This window comes from Manacus vitellinus, unplaced genomic scaffold (assembly GCF_001715985.3).
Source record: "Manacus vitellinus isolate BGI_N305 unplaced genomic scaffold, ASM171598v3 scaffold_5_pilon, whole genome shotgun sequence".
In the NCBI taxonomy this organism is placed as follows: Eukaryota; Metazoa; Chordata; class Aves; order Passeriformes; family Pipridae; genus Manacus; species Manacus vitellinus.
In genome coordinates, this window is record NW_021940682.1 from 16,408,549 (window position 1) to 16,430,040 (window position 21,492).

The 21,492-nt window shown below is 47.4% G+C and overlaps 1 protein-coding gene and 1 long non-coding RNA gene across 2 annotated transcripts; both read right to left on the reverse strand.

The window, feature by feature from the left end:
* Positions 1 to 46: 46 nt before the first annotated feature.
* On the reverse strand, positions 47 to 2,497 carry LOC115307828. The gene is made up of 2 exons (XR_003916195.1): positions 2,300 to 2,497; positions 47 to 196 (listed from the first exon to the last, which is right to left on the reverse strand). It is a non-coding gene; the product is annotated as an uncharacterized LOC115307828 (long non-coding RNA).
* Positions 2,498 to 4,320: 1,823 nt separating this feature from the next.
* On the reverse strand, positions 4,321 to 20,414 carry CBX7 (chromobox 7). Its single transcript, XM_029963412.1, has 6 exons — positions 20,346 to 20,414; positions 18,961 to 19,004; positions 14,895 to 14,960; positions 14,310 to 14,376; positions 13,400 to 13,739; positions 4,321 to 11,346 (listed from the first exon to the last, which is right to left on the reverse strand). Exons 1-6 carry the CDS (start codon positions 20,412 to 20,414, stop codon positions 11,198 to 11,200), a joined length of 735 nt encoding a protein of 244 aa, XP_029819272.1. The 3' UTR covers positions 4,321 to 11,197.
* Positions 20,415 to 21,492: the final 1,078 nt, after the last annotated feature.

A 21,492-nucleotide genomic window follows, 5' to 3' on the forward strand; every position in this document is an offset into this window, starting at 1 on the left:
CAGCCCCAAGGCACCTACCAATGGCAAAAATCAGCAATAAAGGCGCTTAAATCCTCGTTATCTTTATTTCTTTTCTCTGTTTGGCCGGCGTGCATGTGTGCCAGCACAAGGTACAGGTTTTGTGCCAGTATAAGGTCCGGTTTTTGAGCCAGTATAAGGTACTGCAAGGTAAATGGGCCAAGCATGCTACATAAACCTGTAAAAAACCCAGAAAAATGTTAAGTCACTTAGAGGAATTTCCTGCCCTGACTGTTTCTGCAAAACCCTAATTAATTTGCAGCGTGCTTTACACTCTCTTGCAGGTGCTATAAAGACAATGAAACAAAAAACTCAGTCAAAAATCATTCTCTGGGACTCAAAATGGAAGCTTACAGCCCTGCAGCTGTTGTCATGTGGAGCTCAGGGTCCTCCCTTACCTGGAGGTACCACCTGGCACAGCTTGTTCTCCTGCTTTAATTCTCATCTGTTTTTTGGGTGAAGAGAGGGTGCATTTCAGATACCCTTTGGAAAAAGTGGGACCTGTGATGAGGGCCGTAGGCAATGGCCAACTTGCTTTTGCTGCTCTTTTTCCACCCCATCATGATATCAGCAGGTACCTGCAGAGCACTGGCATTCCTCTGCTACCTATTCCTCAGCTGGCCTACCAGTAAGCACTCACAGCCCTTGTGGCCTTCACTAACCCTTTCTCCACTTGTACTCACCTTCCCTTTCCACCTCCGGCTCAGGTGTTTCACCCAGGAGGAGGATATTACAGAAACGGCTATATTATGGCTATAACATCAGTACTAGCTGAGATGGAATTCCCAAAGTCAAGACAGGCAGGTAGGAAAACAAATGTTTTCCTCACTACCTGCGATTCAGCCAAGATCTGTCAGAGTGCTTTATTCTTTCTCACCTTAGCAGCTGAAATGTTGCAGCCACCACAAGCTCCCTGCCTAGAGGAAAAGTGATTCAGGAGAGGACCTGCTCCTCACCACTGTGTCCCCATTTGAAGGGGGGTGAACAGAGAGGTTGCTGAATACTGACAGAGACAGCAGATGGACAGTCACATGGACCCCGGTCCACGAGATGTGAACAATTCAGAGAACTGAGGTGTTTCTGTGGTCAGGGACTGAACCACAGCATGCTTCACCACTGATAATTCTGCATTTAGGTCATATCTCTCACTTCCAGAATAGGCTGTAAGAGGCCCTTTCTCAGGTATTTGGCTTCATGGGCCAGGCAAGAACAAAACCTGAGACTCTCACCTAGAGCGGGACAAGTTCTTCTGAACTGCCCTGTTTCCCCAGACCCCGCTTATTTTAATCTCAATTCTTCATAGCTTGAAGGTGACTTCAAAAGAGCAAGTCCATCACACCCATTGCGTTTTGCTTTTCACTTTTTTAACTTTGCACATTAAGTGTTCATTAACACCATCCACATTTAAATTAGCGTATTTGTTACTGTTCACTTTGTTTAAACGACTGCTTTTACACTTGTAACTGAGTGTCAAGTAACCGAACTTTCAACCAGCAATATCATCCACCCTAAAAAGCAGCCACCCCTAAATTAAAAGGGGTAAAAGTCTTTACATCGCTACACAAACACAGGTGCAGCAGCCAAGACTGACGGTCTTGTCCCCCAACAGACACATGGGTCATGAACAGCACACCTTGCCTCGGGGCAGGAGCACAAGGCACTCCTGATCCATGGACCAGAAGGGGCAGTAGCATTTCAGAGTTCCATGTGCTCTTTCTAGTTATTTTCTCCTTCTACCTGTCAGCAGAACCTTCTTTCCAGCCACAGCGACTGCTCAAATCACTGCAAGCTGCCATTGCACAGGTATTGCCTAACACTTTCATCTAACTTTTACTCTCAGAAAGCAAAATAGTAGCAGAATATCCAGCTGCTCAGGGCATTGTTGGGTGTTTCCTTTGTTTCATTCACATTTCCAGAAAAACACTTTAAAAAAAAAAACCCACCTGGGAAGATGGCTCTCCCGGAAAAGCTATTGTTCACTACAGACACCGAATAAAACATTTTTCTGGCACCTCGCTGTCTGCAAGACTCTGGTGCCGTAGGATACACTGTAGCACTTCTTGCTAGCACTGGGAAGCAATAAGCTTTGGGGAAGCAACACCACCTTTCTTACCAGAACCACTGCCCAGCGGTATACCGGCATACTAAGAGAGTAGCAGGTGCAAGAATGTTTTTATGTATCTTTTAAATGGCACTTGATAGTGGGAAACTCACCTGCTCAAAGCCAGCAGCTGCCTACAGGCTCATTTCCTACGGACCTGTCAGGAACAGCAGCACTTACCTCCATGAGAGCAGCTCCAAGGGTTGATCGACTGACTCCACTGCTGTTTGCTCCAGGGAGGTCACTGTCAGGAGCAGCAGATTTTGGCACGGAAATGGTCACTCCCTCACCTACCCCAGGAATGGACACAGCTGCGCGCACCCAGCAACCCTGTGGTCATCCAGGTCAAAATGGGCTGAGATTTCACCGCTGCAACTCTGGAATACACGCAAGCAAAGGCAGATCCCTCGGAGCTGACCATGTACCTCCCCACACACCAGGTACAGGTGGCTCAGCATGGCCCAAGAAGTGGTCAGAACAACCATCCCTCCAGCCCACTAACTTTTTGATGTAGCAGAGAGAGGAGAAGGCCAATGGGGTTTGTGCTGGGCCTACACCGCTGGGGTGCTATGATATCCCTGGGCCCAAAGCAGGCCCAGCTGCCCAGGCTGCTGCTTGCATTACACAAGTCCCCCAGATTTATTGCATTCTTGATTCGAAAACAGTGGCTTGGTGAGAAAAACACTGGAAAGAGAAGGACCAAGAACAGGGGAGATGTGTGGCACTGAATGGACAGGAGGTGCCATTGCAGGGGTCACACGCACTGCATTTCACCCTGTGCTTCTCAGAGAACACCGAGCTGCCCAAACCGTGTGGTTCCCCTCTTGCCGAGTGGCCTTGTTCTGAGGCATCCAAAGGGGAGAGCCGTGCAAGGCAAGCCAGCTGCACTGCACGGATCGGAGGGGTGGCATAGCAACAGATTATTAAAAAACAGAAGTTCTGCTCAGATTAACCTTTAATCCAACCAACACATGCATGCGAAAGGACAAGCTGTTGTGAGTTTCTACTGCCAGCCACCCTCTGCAGCATTGGCAGGGGTAGGAAGGCACAACCTCCAGAGTAGGCTTTCCCGTAACTCTGCACTGCAGTTTCTTCCAACTTTACCTGACTCGCTCGCTGCTGCTGCTGCCAGAGAGTAAGTGGCTGGCTGGAGTCCTGCTCCAATGCCATCACTCAGCTCCAGCCGCCCTGGCTCGAAGCAAGCATGCTGACTGTGCTTTGGTAACATGGGCAAGACCTAATCACACTGCCTTGAGCCATGACCAACTCAGGAAATGCACCCCATCCCCCCCTGCTTTTGCTCTGCATGTTTTTGTGACTGACATCACAGCTGTGCTCAGGTGCAGGGCTCACCCCCACCTTACGCCTATCAAAGGCATCTCGGGCAGCCCCATTCGCTTGCTGAGGTACCTCCATAAACAGCTTATCCTGCCCCTCCACAGAGGATGGAGAGGGACACTCCTCGAGGGAGCAAGTCAGACACTGAAGTGGACTAACCCGACATTTGGGATTCTCTCCAAGGAGTATCAGCAGTTCCAGTACACGGGCTCCTCAGCTAAGCCCTGCATTACCTGGGGTGAACCAGGGGTCAAACTCTGCCCAGGAGCAGCTGTGCTCCTGAAGAGGTCCCTGGAAGCCCTGCAGGACAACCCACTAGAGGCTTCGGCATGGAGGAGAGCTGCTTCCCTGCTGGCAACCAGTGTGGAGCGTGCCTGGCAGCCCAGGCCTTGCCTCAGACTTTCTCCATTCCCATAAGAAACACATGAGATGGGACACATCAGCACTCTCCTGGTGCTAGCAGAGCTGTCCTGGAACCACAGCCTTGTGCAAGGATGTTGAGAACTCCCCAAACCCAGAGCAGCAGTCACCCTGACATTGGCATTCTCCTCTTCAAATTATAATCCATCAAAAGACCAACCGTCCCAGGTCACCTCTGTACAGCTCTAACATACCCAGTGGGTTAAAAATTAATAAAAACCTGACCTCCTCCAATCAAAGCAATGAGTAATGTCAGAAACAGCCTTTTGCAGGCTCCATTCTTCATCGATCCTTTTTTACTGATCTTTCTCACGCATGCATGCACATTTTCCATTCTTTTTCCAGCTGCACTGCACGTTTATACCAATAGAAGTGACTGGTGGAAAATAATTCAGCTGTAGAATTAAAGCAAGGAGAGGTAAATGACCACACAAACAGACCAAGAGGTAAATGTCAGTTCTCATATTTAATATTTTAATAATTTTGTTTGCAACATTTACCACATAAATCATCTAAATAAATAGATGCTGTACAGTCTCTTATCCATATCAGTACAAAAATAAAACCACACTTGGTGTCAAATTATACTTGAGCTTGCCCTCCCTTTGCTATTACAATCTCCTTTTACAGCACATACTTGCTCAGAAAAGGCATTATACTCTGATTGGTTTGTTTGGAATTGGTTTACTCCCTATTTCCCCCCCTCCCCAAATACATTCAATTAGTCTGTACAAAAGCTAGAAGCTCATTCTGTGCAAAAAGGAAGCTTTCTGTGTGCAAAGACTCCAATACTCTAGCGTGCTGACAGAACAACAGCAACAACTGAAGAGACAGGAAGAAAAATATCGGGGACCCTCCCCTCTAACTGACCCTGTCATCCCCCATCTTCCCCCCCCAACAGAAAGGGAGCACACCAAATCAGTGTGCTAAAGAGTCTGAATGATGTGCATACACTGAAGGAAAAGGTTGGTGCTGAAAACTCAGTGAGAGAACTAGGGTGTCGTCCCCCCATGCTGTAGAGCTGGCTAGGTAAGGAGACTCTCCTTAGCCTGCTCAAAAGGTTCTTGAGATACACAGAACAAAAGCTTCATCTAAATTATTTTATTTCTTTTGTTGCCATTCTGTTGGAGATGAGGTGAGGAAATGGCCTCTGGAAAAATCCAGCAGCTACTGAATACAGCTCCTGGTTCACCCTCCCTTCCTCTCCCCACTCCCTGCAAAAGGACAGACATCTCCCCGTTCTTCAATTAAGCTAATAAGGTGCAATTTTTCAGACAGGAAACTATGAAGATGTCTCTGGAGCTGCGAGATATGGTCATAGTTCCAGACCAGGACCACACCAACTGAAACTCAACTTCATTTTTCCCTTTCCTCAGTCAAAGGAGGTGGGGAGGGAGGAAGCCAACCTGCACCCCAAAGGTGAGTGAGGGACTTAGCAGGTCTCCCCCACTCCCTCAAGGCACCCTCCGTTCCTTGGCATGGCAGAGCACACTCCCCTCCAGCCATGGTAGGGAGGCAAAGGGTTGGGTGGCAGCTCTGGAAAAATGATAAGGAGCAGCCCGCAGCCTGAAACAGATACATCTTTTGCTTTTCAAATGCCACTTTTAGACAGACGATAAGGAGTACTTAGCACTCCTAGTGCTTTGCATTTCCAAAGTGCTTCAAAACATACTTCAGATTTAAAAGCAAAAAAAAGCTACTTAACATTTTGACAGATTTGCAAAAAGCTGCTTTGTGCTGACACTACATTTTCTGGTTAAAAAACCAATAATAATAAAAAAAGGTTTTTCCACCTCCTCCTCCAAAATCCCCCTCCCAGCCAAAACTCTACTACCCCAGGAAAGAGATAAGCTGTGACAGAGGTTCTGAGCAGTCTTAGCAGCTCTCCCTTTCAACATCTGACTGGCACTCTCAGAGAAGAACCCCTACCATCTTTGCAGGGCAGCCCACAGCAGACAGAGGCAACCTCAGCAGCAAAGCTTCTACTCCAACCCAACTCTGTAGCAATCCATCCCCTCCCTGTCAGCCCTTATGTGCTCCAACTGAGCTCTGCACCTCTCCACAACTATCAGTTAACTAGGGATCACCTCCTACCTGCTCCCTGTTCAGCCAGTGTACTTTAAGCAATTAAGAGTGAAAGAGGTAGTAGAGAAAAAGGGATCATCACTACAGCAAGTGCTCGTTACATGAAAAGGATTTGAAGGGTCTGAACTCCATTTTAAGTGATTGCTTCTCTCCTTCTAATTGTCCCGGCACTGTTTTTAGGTCTTCCCATCTTGACCACCTGCTTGGGTGGAATCCAGGTGGTTCAACATCCAGAAGGTTCATACTTCCTCTGCGAGGATAGTAAGTTCGGCAGACAGAGGACAACATAGCCTCTTGATCATAAGCTATTGTCTCAAAACAAGTTTATCATACCCTTCAGGAAAACCTTTATGACAGGCATGGCAGAAGCAACACGCTCCTTTTACCTGTATGTGCCAATGCTATGCACTCCCATGTAGAAGTTACCCTATGCAAGCTGTTAATGTACACATCTCCCTTGCATTCCCAAATGGTAGAAGACAGATACATAAACATAGCAACCATCACCTCCTCTCCACAAGGCCCTCGCAGAACTCCAACAGCAGATGCAAGGGATCAGTTTCACGACAAGTTCTTTGTTTCTAACACACCTTTTCTCTCAACTACCAGCTTACCCAAAGGCCTGTCCTCAATCACCTAGTGAGAGCAACTCCGAAGCAACTCTATTCCTATCTTCCCTGACCGGAAGCTGCCCTACTATCTTCCCAGAAAGGCCCACTGCCCTCTTCTTCCTAGGCTGCAGGTAAGCCAGGGAGGAAGAGAAGATGGGTAGATACCAACTAGCTTTATAAAAGGAGGTTTTTGCACTTTCCCTACTTCAGAAGACAAAAAGCTTAAAGCTAGAGAGGAGAGGAAGGGGTGGAGAGGTGATGGTAGACTTTGCTTTGCTTAAAACACAGATGTGGCTGACAGCCCCCGCTGTCTTCCGCACCCTGGCCTCTGTTGCGGCTACCACAGAGGGTCCTGCATGAGCTACCCTGCCTATTTTTTGACCTGTGTGAGGCCTCCTTTCTCTATTCCAGAGAAACCATCAAGCAGCACTAGCTGGTGTACAGCAGGAAACAATACTGGGGCCAAGGGCCTCCTGTGAGGTGAACAAACAATTTTATACATTCAGTCACAAAACACCAGAGGAACAATTCCGGACAGTTTCACAACACTAATAACAAAAAAAAGCCATTCATTTCTCAATAAGCTTCTTTATGTCTGAGGCTCTGACATAAACAAGAGTCAATTCACGAACAAATTTGGGCTTATTTTGGCAAATGGAACTGCTTTTGGGTGTTCTCACAAAAATATCCTGGCCTTGCTTGGAAAAAAAAAAAAAAGAAAGAAAAAAAATCACCTTGGTCTAACTTCACAAGCAGAAGGGCCCCCAAGCAAATGCAAGACAATATGGAGCATGCAGGAGCTACGAGGCTACTTAATGCCACTATTTACGCATTAAAACTTGCTGTTCCAAGGCATCACTTATATATCAGAGCAATAACATCTAGTTTATAACCATTCAGGACAGAGGAATATATACCTCACTTTCCATGTATTTTTTTTAAACACAGTGTTAATAATAAAGGCTTTCCAATCTCATGAAGCCCCTCAGTTCTGTCATATATACAGCGAGTTCACTTTGAGATCTATGAAATAAAAACCTCTGTTTCCCAAATGCTGCTGGTAAATTCTCACATGGAAACAGTTCTAAGAATGACTATTAGAACCGTTCTTCTCTGAGAAGGTTGCTTCTTGTGTACAGTTCAGTAATTTCCACTGGCTGAAGTTTGTTTTTCTTGTTTACAGCCATGGAGCCAAACGAGGTATGGGAGAGTTAGCCCATTTCTATTCTCAGCTTGTGCTTCAAATAGAATTATTAAACTCAGCTTCAGCTGGATGCTATTCTGGCTCTTCTAATCAAACGGAATGCTCAACAAAGCTTCGAGCGCAGTATCTGATTTTCACGATATGTTTGTACAAGAGGTCCCAATTCAATTTTCATGTTTTGGGTTGAACTGGCAGATGGACAGTATTGGGGAGAAGAGACAAACCCAGACAACCTCTCTTGCCATCACTACTAAAACCCCCAGACATCTCTACACCTGCAGAGATGGAATAAAGCTAATTTTAAACTCCCTGAAGACCAGCTCTACCAAGGAAATTTACAACAATATGTCACCAGACAACATGGAACAGAGCCATGTTTTTTTAAAAAGATCAGGAGAAAAATCTTCTCAAAAAGATCTTTAAGATAAACAAGAATTCATGAATGTCAAAAAAAAAGTCCACGCCAACGAAGTAACTGCTTAGTTTCCTACCACAAACTCCTCTTCACACCCCCCTCCCCCAAACCCACGCACATGCAGCTTGTTGCGTCTTAACTCGATTATAGTTAACTCCTCATTGACACAAAGCAGCACTGCAGCCAGGTACTTTGTTCCACACTTTGTGCAGCGAGATGATTAGTCACCAGCAGAACACAAGCTAGCCTGATCCAAAAAATGATTAAGATATGAAGCTGTGGGTGGATCCTCTTTGAAAGACCACCACAGGTCTTTGAAAACCCCACTGCAAGAGGAAGAAAATATGTTTAAAGAAAAATGCCAAAACAAAGCGTTGAGAAGTGTCAGCTGGCGAGTGGAAAGAAAAGCAGAAGATGGAAATCTAGTTTATTAGGACAAGCTCTTTCCTGCCGCAGGATTGGTATTGCTTCCGATGTCAGCAGAAGCCAGGAACTTAGTAAATAGGAAGCTTTTTTTTGGTGTATTTGTACTCTTGAGATGGCATCAGTTGCTGAATTAGAATAGAGAAACCAGATCCTATAAATGCCACAAAGATCAAGCAGGGTGAGCTGCAGATCAAAATATTTTTTAAAGAAAGCTAAAATATTACGTTTCTGCAACCAGCACTACCTGACCCGCTACAACCCACAGGAGTGGACTCAGCCATGTGCTGTGTCCACTGGCCACAACAGAAGAGAGATGCAGGTATTCAGCACATTTGGCAGTTGTTGGGAAGAGGGTGGGTGTGGGGGGGTGACGATAACAACACTGTCTGACCCCACATCCTGCAAAAGAGGGTGCAACTCCAGACACAGAAGCCTCACTCTGGACACCCACGTTCAACAAACATCCTGTGCCTGCATGCTTACCTCATCAGTTTGCCCTTGCTAGCTACTGCAAGCTTCTTTCCTACTCACTCTTCCTCCTACCTCGTAATTTCCTCCCCCCCCCAGCTTCCACTTTTCACCCTCTCAAATTTCTCCATAATAAAACTCCCATCTTACGTCTTTTGAGAGACAAAAGGTCAGCCCAATAATTCAAGACCTTCCCAGAGGTCCTGAAACTGCTGTGATGCAGTGGAAGACAGGCTTGCTCAAACAGCTCTAAGATGGAAGGGCAAATACTAAATCTACACTGAGCTGCCATGTCCCATCTGAGATAAAACCTGCTTTTAATAAAAACCACAGGGACAGTCCAAGAACTTTGCAAAAAGTAGATGTTTGGAGGACCAGAAGCCTCAGAGCTCCAAAATTCTGCAGGCCAGCAGCCAAGCCCCTCATAGGAACACACTAAGGATTTCCACAGGTGGTCTCACAGCTCAGAAGGCTCATAGCTTCATTTAGAATAAATACAGCATATAAGAGATGCTTCAGGTGGGGTGGGGTGAGGAAACAAAGGATTTGAGTACAGAAATCACGACAATAGCCAATGTTACCCTGCAGACTCTGTTCTGCAGTTCCCACTTCAGACTAGCTTACTTTTCTTGCTTTCCATAGGAAAAGGTCTATATTTAAAAAATTAAGTTATTTAAATAAATTTTGCTTTTAAAAATGGAAGAGAACATGCATGTGCAAGAACAGATGCTATGCTAAACTACCAACTCAAAATACAGCAATTCTTCAAAAACCTCGAAGTGTCACAGGCAGTCCAGCACAAGGCATTTTTAAGTGCAAGATTAGGCAGGGTCTATTGAAATGCAGACCACTTTCCTTGGCAAAGATTTTTAAGCCTTCCAAGGGGAAGTTCCTATCAGCAAAGTAGGATCACAGATACTGTGAGGAGACTGGAGTCATGGAAGAATATCACTCAGGCAGTACAATCCAAGAATTCTCATTGCTAAGAATTAAGAACTTTTTTCCCCTCTTCAAATCTAATACATGTCTTCCTCACATGTAAACATGTTGTTTACCTTGGATCTCTCTAAGGGATCCAAAACCAGAATTTGCTGCTAATCAAGGTCCATTTCTAGCTCAGTTCTGCCCAATTCCTGTGTCCTGGGCCTGTGCCAGTTTCTTGAATATCTTTGCAGTGCCAGGCAATGCTTCAGTTGTCCTATTAGCCCCTCCTCCCAGGGGAGAGGAGTCAGTTTTCAACCAACTTATTACCACAGATTCAGGGCAGCATTTGTTATTAATACTGAATTTGGCAAAGGGTAAGAAGACCCCACTTTCCATAACGCATTCCTCACACAGCAGAGTCGAGCCTGGAAATCCTGTTTAGCATATACAGAATGGTATGTCTTGACTGTGCTGGGTTTCTGAGCTTTTAATGAGGGCAAATTGAATTTGCGTTGCCAATTTAGATTTCAGAGATGCATTTCAGTCTTTCCGCATGATCAACAATCAAAGGGAGAAACCTCTGCTGTCTATACGGACCCGTGCTGCAAAGACTGACTTACCACAGACAGGCAAATAGGATTCTGAAGTCCTGACAGCAGGCCACAGGGAAAACAGCACTGGAGAGAAAGTCTTAACAGGCTGGAGTTATCTACACAGGTAGGATCCATTGCGTCTCACTGCTGCAGGAAGAGAGGGAGGAGGAAGGTGGGAAGAGCAACGCACAGAGATGTATCTTTATCCAAGGGATATCAATTGCAGAACAAGGCAGCAGGCTAGAGATCCAGCTCTCTTTCCACCTCCACATGCCCTCTCCCCACAAATGCAGCTGCCGCCACTTGACAGGATAAAAGGCGAATTGTTCGGCTTGCTGCTTTCACATCAAGGAGGGGAGTCTTTGCCAGGGAAAGGGCTGTCAGTTTTTCAGCTGGACAAAGCAATGACAAACACACACCCCCTACACTGCCCTTTTTTGCGTATCTGAAAGGGGGAAAAGGAGAAAAAAAAAGTCTCTGTAAACATTTTAAGAGGAGACATTTTGGATATTTTTTTTCTGTTAAGGGATAACATAACCCTTCCCTAGCCCCACCCTAAAAGCACTGTTTTTGGGGAGCACTGCAAACAGAGATTCAGAACTGTGCACTCCGGTCTCGAAAGAAGCCCTCAGCCACTTGTGCTTCTCTGAAAGTGACGGTAATGGAGTTTGCCGTGATGTCTGTCACTGTCACTTCACTGGGGGGCACAGTGGGGATCCAAGGGAGACTGGCATCCACATCTGCTGCAGAAGGAAAGGCAGATAAGAGCATGTTAGTGAGAGGAAGGTGAGGGAGAAGGAGGGAGGAAGCAGAGAGGGAAGGGAAGGATGGAAAAACGGTCTCCTTTCTGACAAACAGTAGGTGAAATCAGCCTGAGTCTGCACGTTACAAAGCAAGAAAGAGCACGTGCAAGCCCTCTCCTCAGAGGCTAAGGGAAAATGGGAGGATCATGGCAGGACATAATGGGAAAAGGAAAGAGCAGCAAATGTGTCCAGACACACAGCGGCATCACAGCAGCCACAGAGAGGTCAAAAGACCTGCAAAACCACTCAGCTCATCTAACCATCCACAATTCCCTGATACCTCTCACCCCATCTCAACGCCTAATTGGTTTTGTGTCACCAAAGCACACTCATCCTGCTGTGAGCTCACCTGTTTCTAAATGCCCTACCCTGCTGAAAAGTCAAAAATCAAACACTCTAACACACACTCTTCAGAAACTTGTATAGGAGCCAAAGGGATCCAAAATGGAGGGTCTGCCTTCATAGTGCACCTGCAACGCAGCCTGGGTGTGATTCTCTCAAAAATCTGCCAGTAGTGCTCTGTGGAAAGGCTGATCTCCCTTTCTCATAGCCTTCCTTTGCTTCCAGACAGCTCCATACAGGAAACCCAAGCACTCTTGCACTTTCTCACTGTATGAATAATTATCAGTCCTCTGCCACCTAAAGCCCCACTTCCCCCCAGCCTCCAGAGACTGCCACATGAACAGAGAAAGGGGAAGGAAAACTCATCCTCTCCCTGTCATTCTACCTGTGCTATATCCCTTGTGATCCCAACCTGGGTAAAGAACAAGTTCCCTTAAGAGTATATTTCCTGGCTTCTGTCTCAAGCACCTGGGGTGCCTACTTTCACCTCAGAACAATAACAATAATCCCCCCTAACAATAAGTGCAGACCATATGTCAAGGGGAGAACAAAAACAGTTTTACAATTCTGTAGTGCCACTCACTCTTATGATCCCAAAGTGCTTTAGAGCCCCACGCTTCTAGGGGAGAACAGCCCCACACACTTGTCCACTGCCAGGATGTAACACTGGGCTCCTCTGTGCTACTCCCATTGCTGCCTCCCTGGATTCTGGGCACTGTTCCAGTCCCTCTCAGAAAGGAAGGAATAGCTTTGATTCCCAGAACACAGCCCTCTCCCTAAAATCTTGCCTAATCCAGCCTGGCTAACAGCTACTCCTAGCAAGGAGTAACAGGATTCCCTCAGCTACTACAAGCAGCATAAGCCCCGTTTTTCCACTCCTCAGGAAAGCTACGCCTTCAGAAGCTCTAATAACGCAAGGATAGAGTTTCCCTGGTAACTGAGAGCAACACACACATCCCACAGCCCTCCTGCACAAGATGCTGGTATCCCTCCCCAAAATGCCAAATGTGCTTGGACATCTCCTGTGCCCACACTCATGCTGCCTACTCAGTGGGATCAGGCAGGAGTTACCATCCTCACTTCATCTCTCTCATCCCCCCCTCACATAGCCCTACAGCAAGAGACTATAGAGGGGTGTGGAGAGGAAAGGGAAGGAGGGGGCAGGGGAGTGCACTGTGGGTTCCTAGTGGCATTTCTGTATGCTTCTCAGACCACCACTATGAGAGGAGTTCTGGTGTCCCAACTTGTTCACTACCAGCCAAGCTCCTTCGAGCCAAGCAGCAGGTTGAGCACGTGTGGATATGTGGACAGAGGTAGAGTTCATCACTATCACACCTCTGTGTCACCTCTGCTGGGAGGAAACTGTAAGAGGGAAAAATTTGCAGTATCTTCTGCATGTTTTCTAACACTGGGAGGGGTATCATGGATGTAGGACTACAGAGGCAACAGCATCAAAAAAAACCAGATTAATCTGTGCTCTTCAAACAAGAAAGAAACCTTGCAAACAAGAGGGTCATAATATGAGCCAGTGAGAGCCGCTCTGAGAACCTGACCTAAAGCACAATCCCAGGAGGAGGTAACCGAGGAGGAAGAACACAGACTATCCTTCACATGCTCCAGAACTTCACAGCCAAGGGGTGTCTGGCCTTACCTTCTTTGCTGGTGTGCTGCATGGCCTCCCAGTCCTCAGGGCCCTGCCTGGCCTCTAGGCCCACTGCATCATTCAGGAAAAACTCATGCCTGCAGTTTCGGTTCTCCAGGCTCGCCATGCGGGGGAACTTCTTCCTGGACAGTCGCAGGTACTTCTGGTTTTTGCGTTGCTTCCGGAGAGAGAATGGCAGGACTGCTCCCCCAGTCTTCTCTGGGAACTCTGCCTGCCCTGTCTTGGCCCCTGGCAGGCTACTGTCTCCTCCTCCAAATCTCCGTGCAAGAGAGAAACAGAGCTTCTCCTTTCCCTTATGGGCACTCCTCAAGTCCATGCCATACAGCCGCTGCCAAGACATCAGCACAGAAAGGGTCAGAGCGGACATCTGATCACACAGGCAGGGCTCCACCCTGCTCCAGCCCCTGAACATCTAGATGAGCTGCTTCTAAGGTATGCTGCTTCTACAACACCATTTCTCTCACCTCTTCAACTGCCATCTAAGTTCTTCCTAATATAGGCTTCCCAGGACTGGCTGCTTTGCTTGGGAACATGCTGAAACTCTGCTTCCAAACAGTGGCTATCTTTGACTTGATGGAAAGTTCAAGCTCAGCATAAAATTAAAAGAACATACAAACCAGGTAACCTGCAACCGCTCGGGCCCTTACTTTATAAAATTCCAGTTCAGAGAGCAAGAGCTGTTGTTTTATGTTGTTTGGCTTTTTTAAAGATAAATTAGCTAGCTCTTCAGCTAACAGGTTAAAACTATCTGCCTAACCACTGATTTCATGGTGGTGTGTTTGCTTGTTACCTCCAATTCTGTCCATGCAACAGCAAACAGACAGTTCCCACATCCCTGACAGCAGAGAAGCAGCACAGCAGCTAAGAGTTAGGAACACACAGAAGAGCAAGAGGCTACCTGCAGTAGGAGGCGCTTTGGTTTGGGGCCTCTTTTCCTGTACCCTGATGCACGGTCTCTCTCCTCCCTGTGAAAGAGGAACACGAATCAAACTAAATACTAAATATCACAGTATAAAACCTAGCTGGGACTTCAACCTTTTGCAGCACATCTTCCTCAGTTTCCTTCACTAAAACCCAATGGTGACCAGGGTGGGCTTGGAAAACATCCCAGAATTTCTTCCTGTAGGAGTGAAAGCCTTGCAATAGGGGAATTTCTCTGACACAGCTGATGAGGGATGGTTAGAGAAACGTATTGCCTCACATCGCTCCAGTCCAGCTCTGAACCTGATTAAAACCTGAGACTGATGGTTCTTTGGCTCAATGCTGCCAGTTCTTTGCCTCATTTCCTGAACAGTGCCAATCAAAGCTGCTTTAACCTTGTCTTGTCTGTTTCAACCAACAGCAGGGTTGAAATCAAGCAGGATTCATTGCTATACATCTCATCTTTGACTTACGTAGGGACAACAGGGCACTTTATGCATATAATGAAATAGACGGTATTTCTTTTCCTGTATTCAGGGAAAGAAAGAACACACGGCCTTACTTTTCTTCATAAGCCACTACCAGGCGAGGGTCCAAGATATGATCCTCTGGCTCCCATGTGCTGTATCTGAAGAAAAACATAAGGAATAAAAAGTAAACAATACTTAAATGAAACATTCTCTCCGCAGGCCTGCTACCAGTGTGCTGCAGCCCTGGATACTGTCTTCACCAGGGTCGGTGGGGCCTGCCACAACATTGCGAGAGCTCTGAGGAATCTCAGCCATTCCCTCCCCAACTTCCCACAGACACCACCTCCCCTTCCCAAAACAGGCAGGGCCAACCATCAAACAGCTCTTTGTAGGAAAACAGGGAAGACTTTCCTCCCCAGGGCCCCCTCTACACTGTTCGCAAAGCCTGTCCAGACACTCGCAAACTGATTTTAAGTCCATGCCTAAAGAAGGTTTCATCTGCAGCATTCCCTCAAATCCAAAAACCCCATAGAACAATGAGACGTGATCTGATACTGCTTTCTGAAAAATAGGTCTCTCTTAATTTAGAGTGCTCAAAGAGTAAGTATGCTTTCTCACCTGCATTATTAATTACCTCTAATCACTGAAGCCGAAAGTATTCATTTAAGAGTTTAATTTTTCTCCACTGATGGCGTTCAACCAAACATGTTCAGACCTGGGCTCTGGGGCAAGCTGATGGCCACTTGCCAATGCCTCCTCCTCCAGCTTGGCTCCCCCTGTGGGTTGTTCCTACGGAACAGAGCTCATCGGTACTTTGTACCGGCGCAGAAGGAACCATCTGCACTGCGGGCAGGGCCACCAGCACTGCTCCAAACAGGCTTCATGCTCTGACAGGAGCTGTGAACAGCATCACTCACTGCCCCAGCTCCGTCCTTCATAGCCAGACAGCTGTGACAAGAGCCAGATCTCAGGAAAGGACTGAACCCCATCCAGCAGGCAACTCCAAAACTGGTCGCCAAAGAGCACACTTGCACTTAACACCAGGGAGAGGCAGCCAAAAATTCCCACTGTGGAAGCCGAAAGGATCACAAGGTGGTCCCTGTGGCATGTTTGCTTCTCAGAGGTCATGCTTGCACAGAAAAGATGGGCGGCATGTCTCTACTGTACAAACTCTAAGGCAAAAAGGCAAGTCCGAAACTCAAAATGCCTCAGAACACTAATTTTCCTGGAATGTGAGGTCCAGGCCTGGAGGTAAAGCCCCTTCCAGACCCCAGGAAGGAGGACCAGAAAAGAGTCACTTCCAGGTGTGCAAAGGTGCATTTGTATCAGTGCCTTTAAAAGCGAGAAAGCATTTCAGGATGTTTACATTTCTGGATGAAGCACAGGCTGCGCATGAGAGCACACGATACATGCCTATATGTACACGGGGGAGGTGGTTTAGGAATGTTTTTCCCTTTCATCTCTCTATTAGAGAGAAGAAAGGGACTGAAAAACAGGAACATTCCTGGAGAACGGGTCTAGAAATGAAAATACAATTCTTTTACAAAAGGGAGAAACAAAAATATGAAATTCAGATATTCCAAGGTGCACTGTACATCAGAGAGTTAAGAGCAGACATGTCTTCATAACCAGCTGATCTCTCCCTCCCTCCCTCCTTTGCTCATGCCTCCTGCAGCAACCTGACTGTGAGCTGTCAAAGCCAGGATGATGTTTGAAAAGAGGAAGGTTTCCTCCCAGCTGCACGGATTCTGGCACTCATCCTACAAATTTAAGAAAAATAACACCACGAGAGGGGAAAAAAGTCATCAGATTGCTTTTCACGGGCAGGAGAAGAAAGGGGATTTGCTTATAAAAAACCCCTGGTGGGTGTTGCCGTTTTCTCCGCAGTTCAGATTCTGGTTTCGCTGCAGTAGCAAAACACTGCATTTAAAAAAAACATGGTTGAATTTGCCACGCGCGCGCGCACACAGAGCTTTATATATGGGTACACACAGCCCAGGCTGCAGCAAACTGCAGAGAGCAGGCACTCTGGAAAACATAGATCATATGATCTTCCTTCCCCCTCCTTCTACTCCTCCTCTTCCCCCTCCCCTCTTAACTCCAAGACAAGTTGTAAACAAGCTTGTAGCTAGAATCAGGTTGTCACTCCTCCATTCCCTCACTCCAGCAGTGCAATCCAGAAATCTGAGGTGCAGGGCATGAACAAGAATTTTTTATTAAAAAGAGGGGGGAAAAGTGAAATATGAATTACACGTGAAAGCAGTAAACTACCGACCTATCCTTATTTCCTTCTATGATGCTTCCAGTGGGATAATAGGTACAGAGATTACAAAGAGCAATGCAACAAGGTTGGGGAAGGGAATGAAGAGAAACAGGACATGGGATGAGCAAACAGACAAAAAGATGCAAACAGCCTGTGGTGCTGCATGCTATCCTGGGCATATGTAAATTCAGAAACAAGGAACAGAGACTGCTAGTGGGATGAAAGTGACTTCAGTGCTCTGAGAATCTTAGTGTTAATAACTCAAACCATTGAGTAAATAGTTAAAATGCTCTTCACATTTGGAGTTTGGGAGAAGAGCAAAGGTGCTTGGACATGTCACAGCATCAAAAGTAGGGAACCCTGACATCACCTTGCTCCCTGAGGAGCTGTGCTTTAAATTCCCAGAAGAGTTTCTGTCTCCCCCAGAGTTCCAAGGTGCAGGACAAGGAAAGGCAGCAGTTAAGAATAAAGGCTGCTCTGTCCAAGGAAACATTGTGCCATGCCTCAGCTCACCTTCTTGACAAGGGACTTTACAGGAGAAGGACCTCAATGCGTTTGTTCAAAGGCGAGTGGGATAAACACCAGTATTCTGGCCAGAAGCGGATGGGGCCTCACAGGCTCCAAATACATGTCCCACCCTCTATCACCGATTAAATAAGACTTGGCTCCTTAAGGCTGAAGCAGTCCAAGAAGTGGCCCGCACTACATGGCAGCTGGTGCTCAACAAGTGCACAAGGTTACTTCAACAGCAGGACTTACAGTCAAGAATAAAGTCCCCTCTCCCACCACCACCACCAGATAGGGGAAGTTGCTTGTATTTACATATGCCCTATAAGCATAAAGATTAGGCACAAGGATTAGGCATGTAGGAACACATTTCAGCTTCTTGGACACCAGGTACAATCTGTCAGAACCATCCTAGTGGGCCCTGCTTTGCAGCTGTGAGGCCAAACCGTAACAAGCGGCCCCCTTTGCTTAGCAACACACAGAGCAACTGCATGTGTAACGCTGTTGAACCCACCCACGTTGTGTATGTACACACACAATCACAAACAGAAAAGCAAAAACAGGGCCCCATATGGGTTGGCCAGGAGGCTTTTCTACTAGGCTGCTAGCTGACATAGTAATATTCTCCAGTTACCTAATCTTTCTAATCTCAAAGCATTTTACAGACTGTTTAAGCACAGACCAATCACTCTTCTTCAGAGGCAGCTGCATTTGAATAAGAGAAGTATCTGTAAACAGTGCACAGCAATGCTGAAAAAAAAATGCCTCTTTTTTTTTCCCCCTTTTTGCAATGTAGCAACCAAAGTAAAAGCAGAAAAGGCACTCATAAAAACAGAAGGTTTCGGACAAGGAAATGAAGGCATGGCGGTAATGTTCAAGGGGCAAAGATCACCTGCACTTGGCTACAATCAATAAATCCGAAACATGGCCCCTTTCTGTTGGTGAACTGCAGAAGGAAAGCAGTAGGACAACCAGACAAGACCATCAACATGTATTCTATTTTAAAAGACTTCAGACAGCTCTAAAAATAAAGTAGGGTCCTCTTGGTGCTGACTCAGAAAAGAAGGAGTCATTCCAAGTTCAGAAGAATCTGGGTTCTTTGTTGAACTCATAATGAATTTAAAAACATTTGTATCTAGAAAGCATCTCAATGAAATATTTCAGTGGTGGCAAAAACCAGTCTGAATAGACTGGCAGGCAGTTTGTATTCCTTAGCTGCCAATTCACAAACAGATTTGGGTTTGGTTTGTGGCTCTTTGGTTCTGTTTATTGTTGTTGAAATGAGGCACAAGCGATTACCCATCATGAATGAGATGCTCAATTGCAGAGACACAGTGTAAGCTATTACCGAATATTAAAGTCAAAAAAGACAAGTAAACACAACTTACTTTGGGGGCCATCCTTTCCACTTCACCAGGTATTCTACTTTCCCCTGAGGGTGGAAAAAGGAAGAAGAAAACAGATGAACTCTGCAACAAAATACGGGCTACAGTATGAAATGCAACCAATCAATGGGACTAAACTCCGCAACCAAAAAGCTCGTTTCCCATCACTTTATTTTCAAAACAAAGACACTTCCTCATGCAACTACACTTGCTATACTTTTTTCCCTAGAATGCAGTGGTGTTTAAGCATGCTTGCACTCCCATCAGCTTGGAGCACAGCTTTGCAGAAGTCTTGCAGGCAGAACACTAAAAGTCAACCAGACAGTAATACTGAACCTTTCCCACATTCACAGACAATCCTACAAGAAGTCAGCACGCATAAATGTAAGAGGCAGATGTATGCCAGAAGCAAGTGTCAGATGAATATTTTTTCTAAGTAGAAAGAAGAAACACAGTGCTTCAGAACCTATGAAGCATCTCTGACATGTTCCTTTCCATTTGCTACACGCTTTACTTAAACCCTGTTCCATCCATCGCAGGAACTCATCTTTTTGAGCTCACAGCTGAAGTTCAGAGCTATCCTTTTACTTGCTCACTCCAAGTACAAGATTTAAAAACAAAAAGCAAAAAAAACCTGCAGTGATTGGAAACCGTGCTCAAGGGCTCAGTGAGCAATGTGTACAACTGTCAAAATGTTTAATGTTACGCTGAGGGGTTTGTTAAGCACTTTCCAAAGCACGGCACAGGCCTCCGTGGTGTAGGACGACCACTCTCCAAGAGGCACTGCTGCAGCCGCAGACACCTTTACAGGAGAGCACAGCAAGGAAAGCGCTCGGGTACTTCAGCCAAAGAACCGGTTTCGTTTTCCTCATGGGGGGGTTCGTTCATCAGCCTCCCAAGACTGGAAAACACTGCCCTATAAGGAACTTTCCACCGGAGGATCTCTACACGCTGCAGGTTAATCCTTTCAACACCCTGCGGGGCCCGGAGGGCTTCCAGGGCCGGGGAAACGGAGTCACGGGAGCCTTCCCAAACGCTCTCCGGTTTGGGCTGTTCCGTCTGTGTCACAGCGCTCGTCCTGCAAGAGGCTGAACCCCCGCGACCGACAGGCTCCCTCTGCCCGCTGAGACCTGCCCGAGCCAACACACGTGTCCCGCTCGTTCCGGCCCGGGCAGGTGCCGGTGCCCATAGTTGCGGGCGTGGGGGACGTGACGGGCATCAAGGGAAGGGACAGGGACAGGGAGCAGGGACACGGACAGGGACAGGGTACGAAGGAACCGGGCAGGCGCAGCGCGCGGCGCCCACCACGCCCCCTCCCGGTGCGGGCGGGAGGGGCGGGGGGATGTCCCGGTGCGCGTCCCCGCCTGTCCGCCCCACGCTGAGCCCACCTTCCGCAGCGCGCTTCTTTGCGGATGCTCTCCAGCGAACAACCTGCTCCTCGATGGCCGACAGCCCATGCGGTGCGGGAGGACGGCGGCGGGCTGTGCCTGCGGCTGTTCTGTGGCGGCGGCGTTCCCCGCGCTCCCTCACACGCCCCCTCGCGCTGCGGCCGCGCAACCGCGGCGCTTTAGAACCATGCGCAACGTTTTCCCCCGGCGCGCGGCGCGAGGGGGCGGGAGCGGGGGGCAGGCAGGGAGGCAGGGAGGCGGTGCGCGAAGCCGCGGCGGCGGCGCCTGGGGCGCCGCTCCTGCCTCTGCCCTCCTGCAGCCCGCGGGAGGCGCCGTGAGGGAGCGCTTGCCCGCCGCAGCGGAGCAGGTGGCGTTTGCGGCGCTTTCCGCGGGAACACGGCCCACCGGCGGCTGGGGGAAGCGGGCGGCTGGCGGTGTGGGGGCGGGAGCAGCGCTGGGCAGGAACCCGGCACGGCTCTCTGGCCGGGCACCCGCTGCAGGTGCGTCGCCGCGAGGTGCCTGCGACGACCCACCCTGAAGGGGAAGGGAATGCCCGAGGTTCATAAGTGCTCGCGGCGGAAAGGAACGGCAAGAGCCGGAGGGCCCGCAAGCAACCGGAAGGTTTTATTATTAAATTACACACTTGGAATGGAAATCAGTACGTTAGTCCCCTGACCTACTATATAAGCACACGGCAGTGGGTTTTGGATAAAAGGGTAAGAGGGAAAGGAAGAGAGAAGAGATGAATTAAAAGAGGGGGGAGAGTGAAAGAAGAAGGAAGGAAGGAAAAAAAAGGAATAGAAAGAGAGAGAAAAAGAAAGAGACAGAGAAAGAGAGAGGGAGAGAGAAAAAAAAAGAAAGAAAAGAAAGAGAAAAGAGAGAAAGAAAAGAAAGAGAAAAGGAGAGAAAGGAAAGAAAGAGAGAAAAAGAGAAAGAAAAGAAAGAGAAAAGGAGAGAAAGGAAAGAAAGAGAGAAAAAGAGAAAGAAAAGAAAGAGAAAGAGAAAGAAAAGAAAGAGAGGCAAAGAAAAGAAAAAGAGAGAAAAAGAAAAGAGAGAGAAAGAGAGGAAAAGAGAAAGAAAAGAGAGAGAAAGAGAGGAAAAGAGAAAGAAAAGAGAGAGAAAGAGAGGAAAAGAGAAAGAAAAGAGA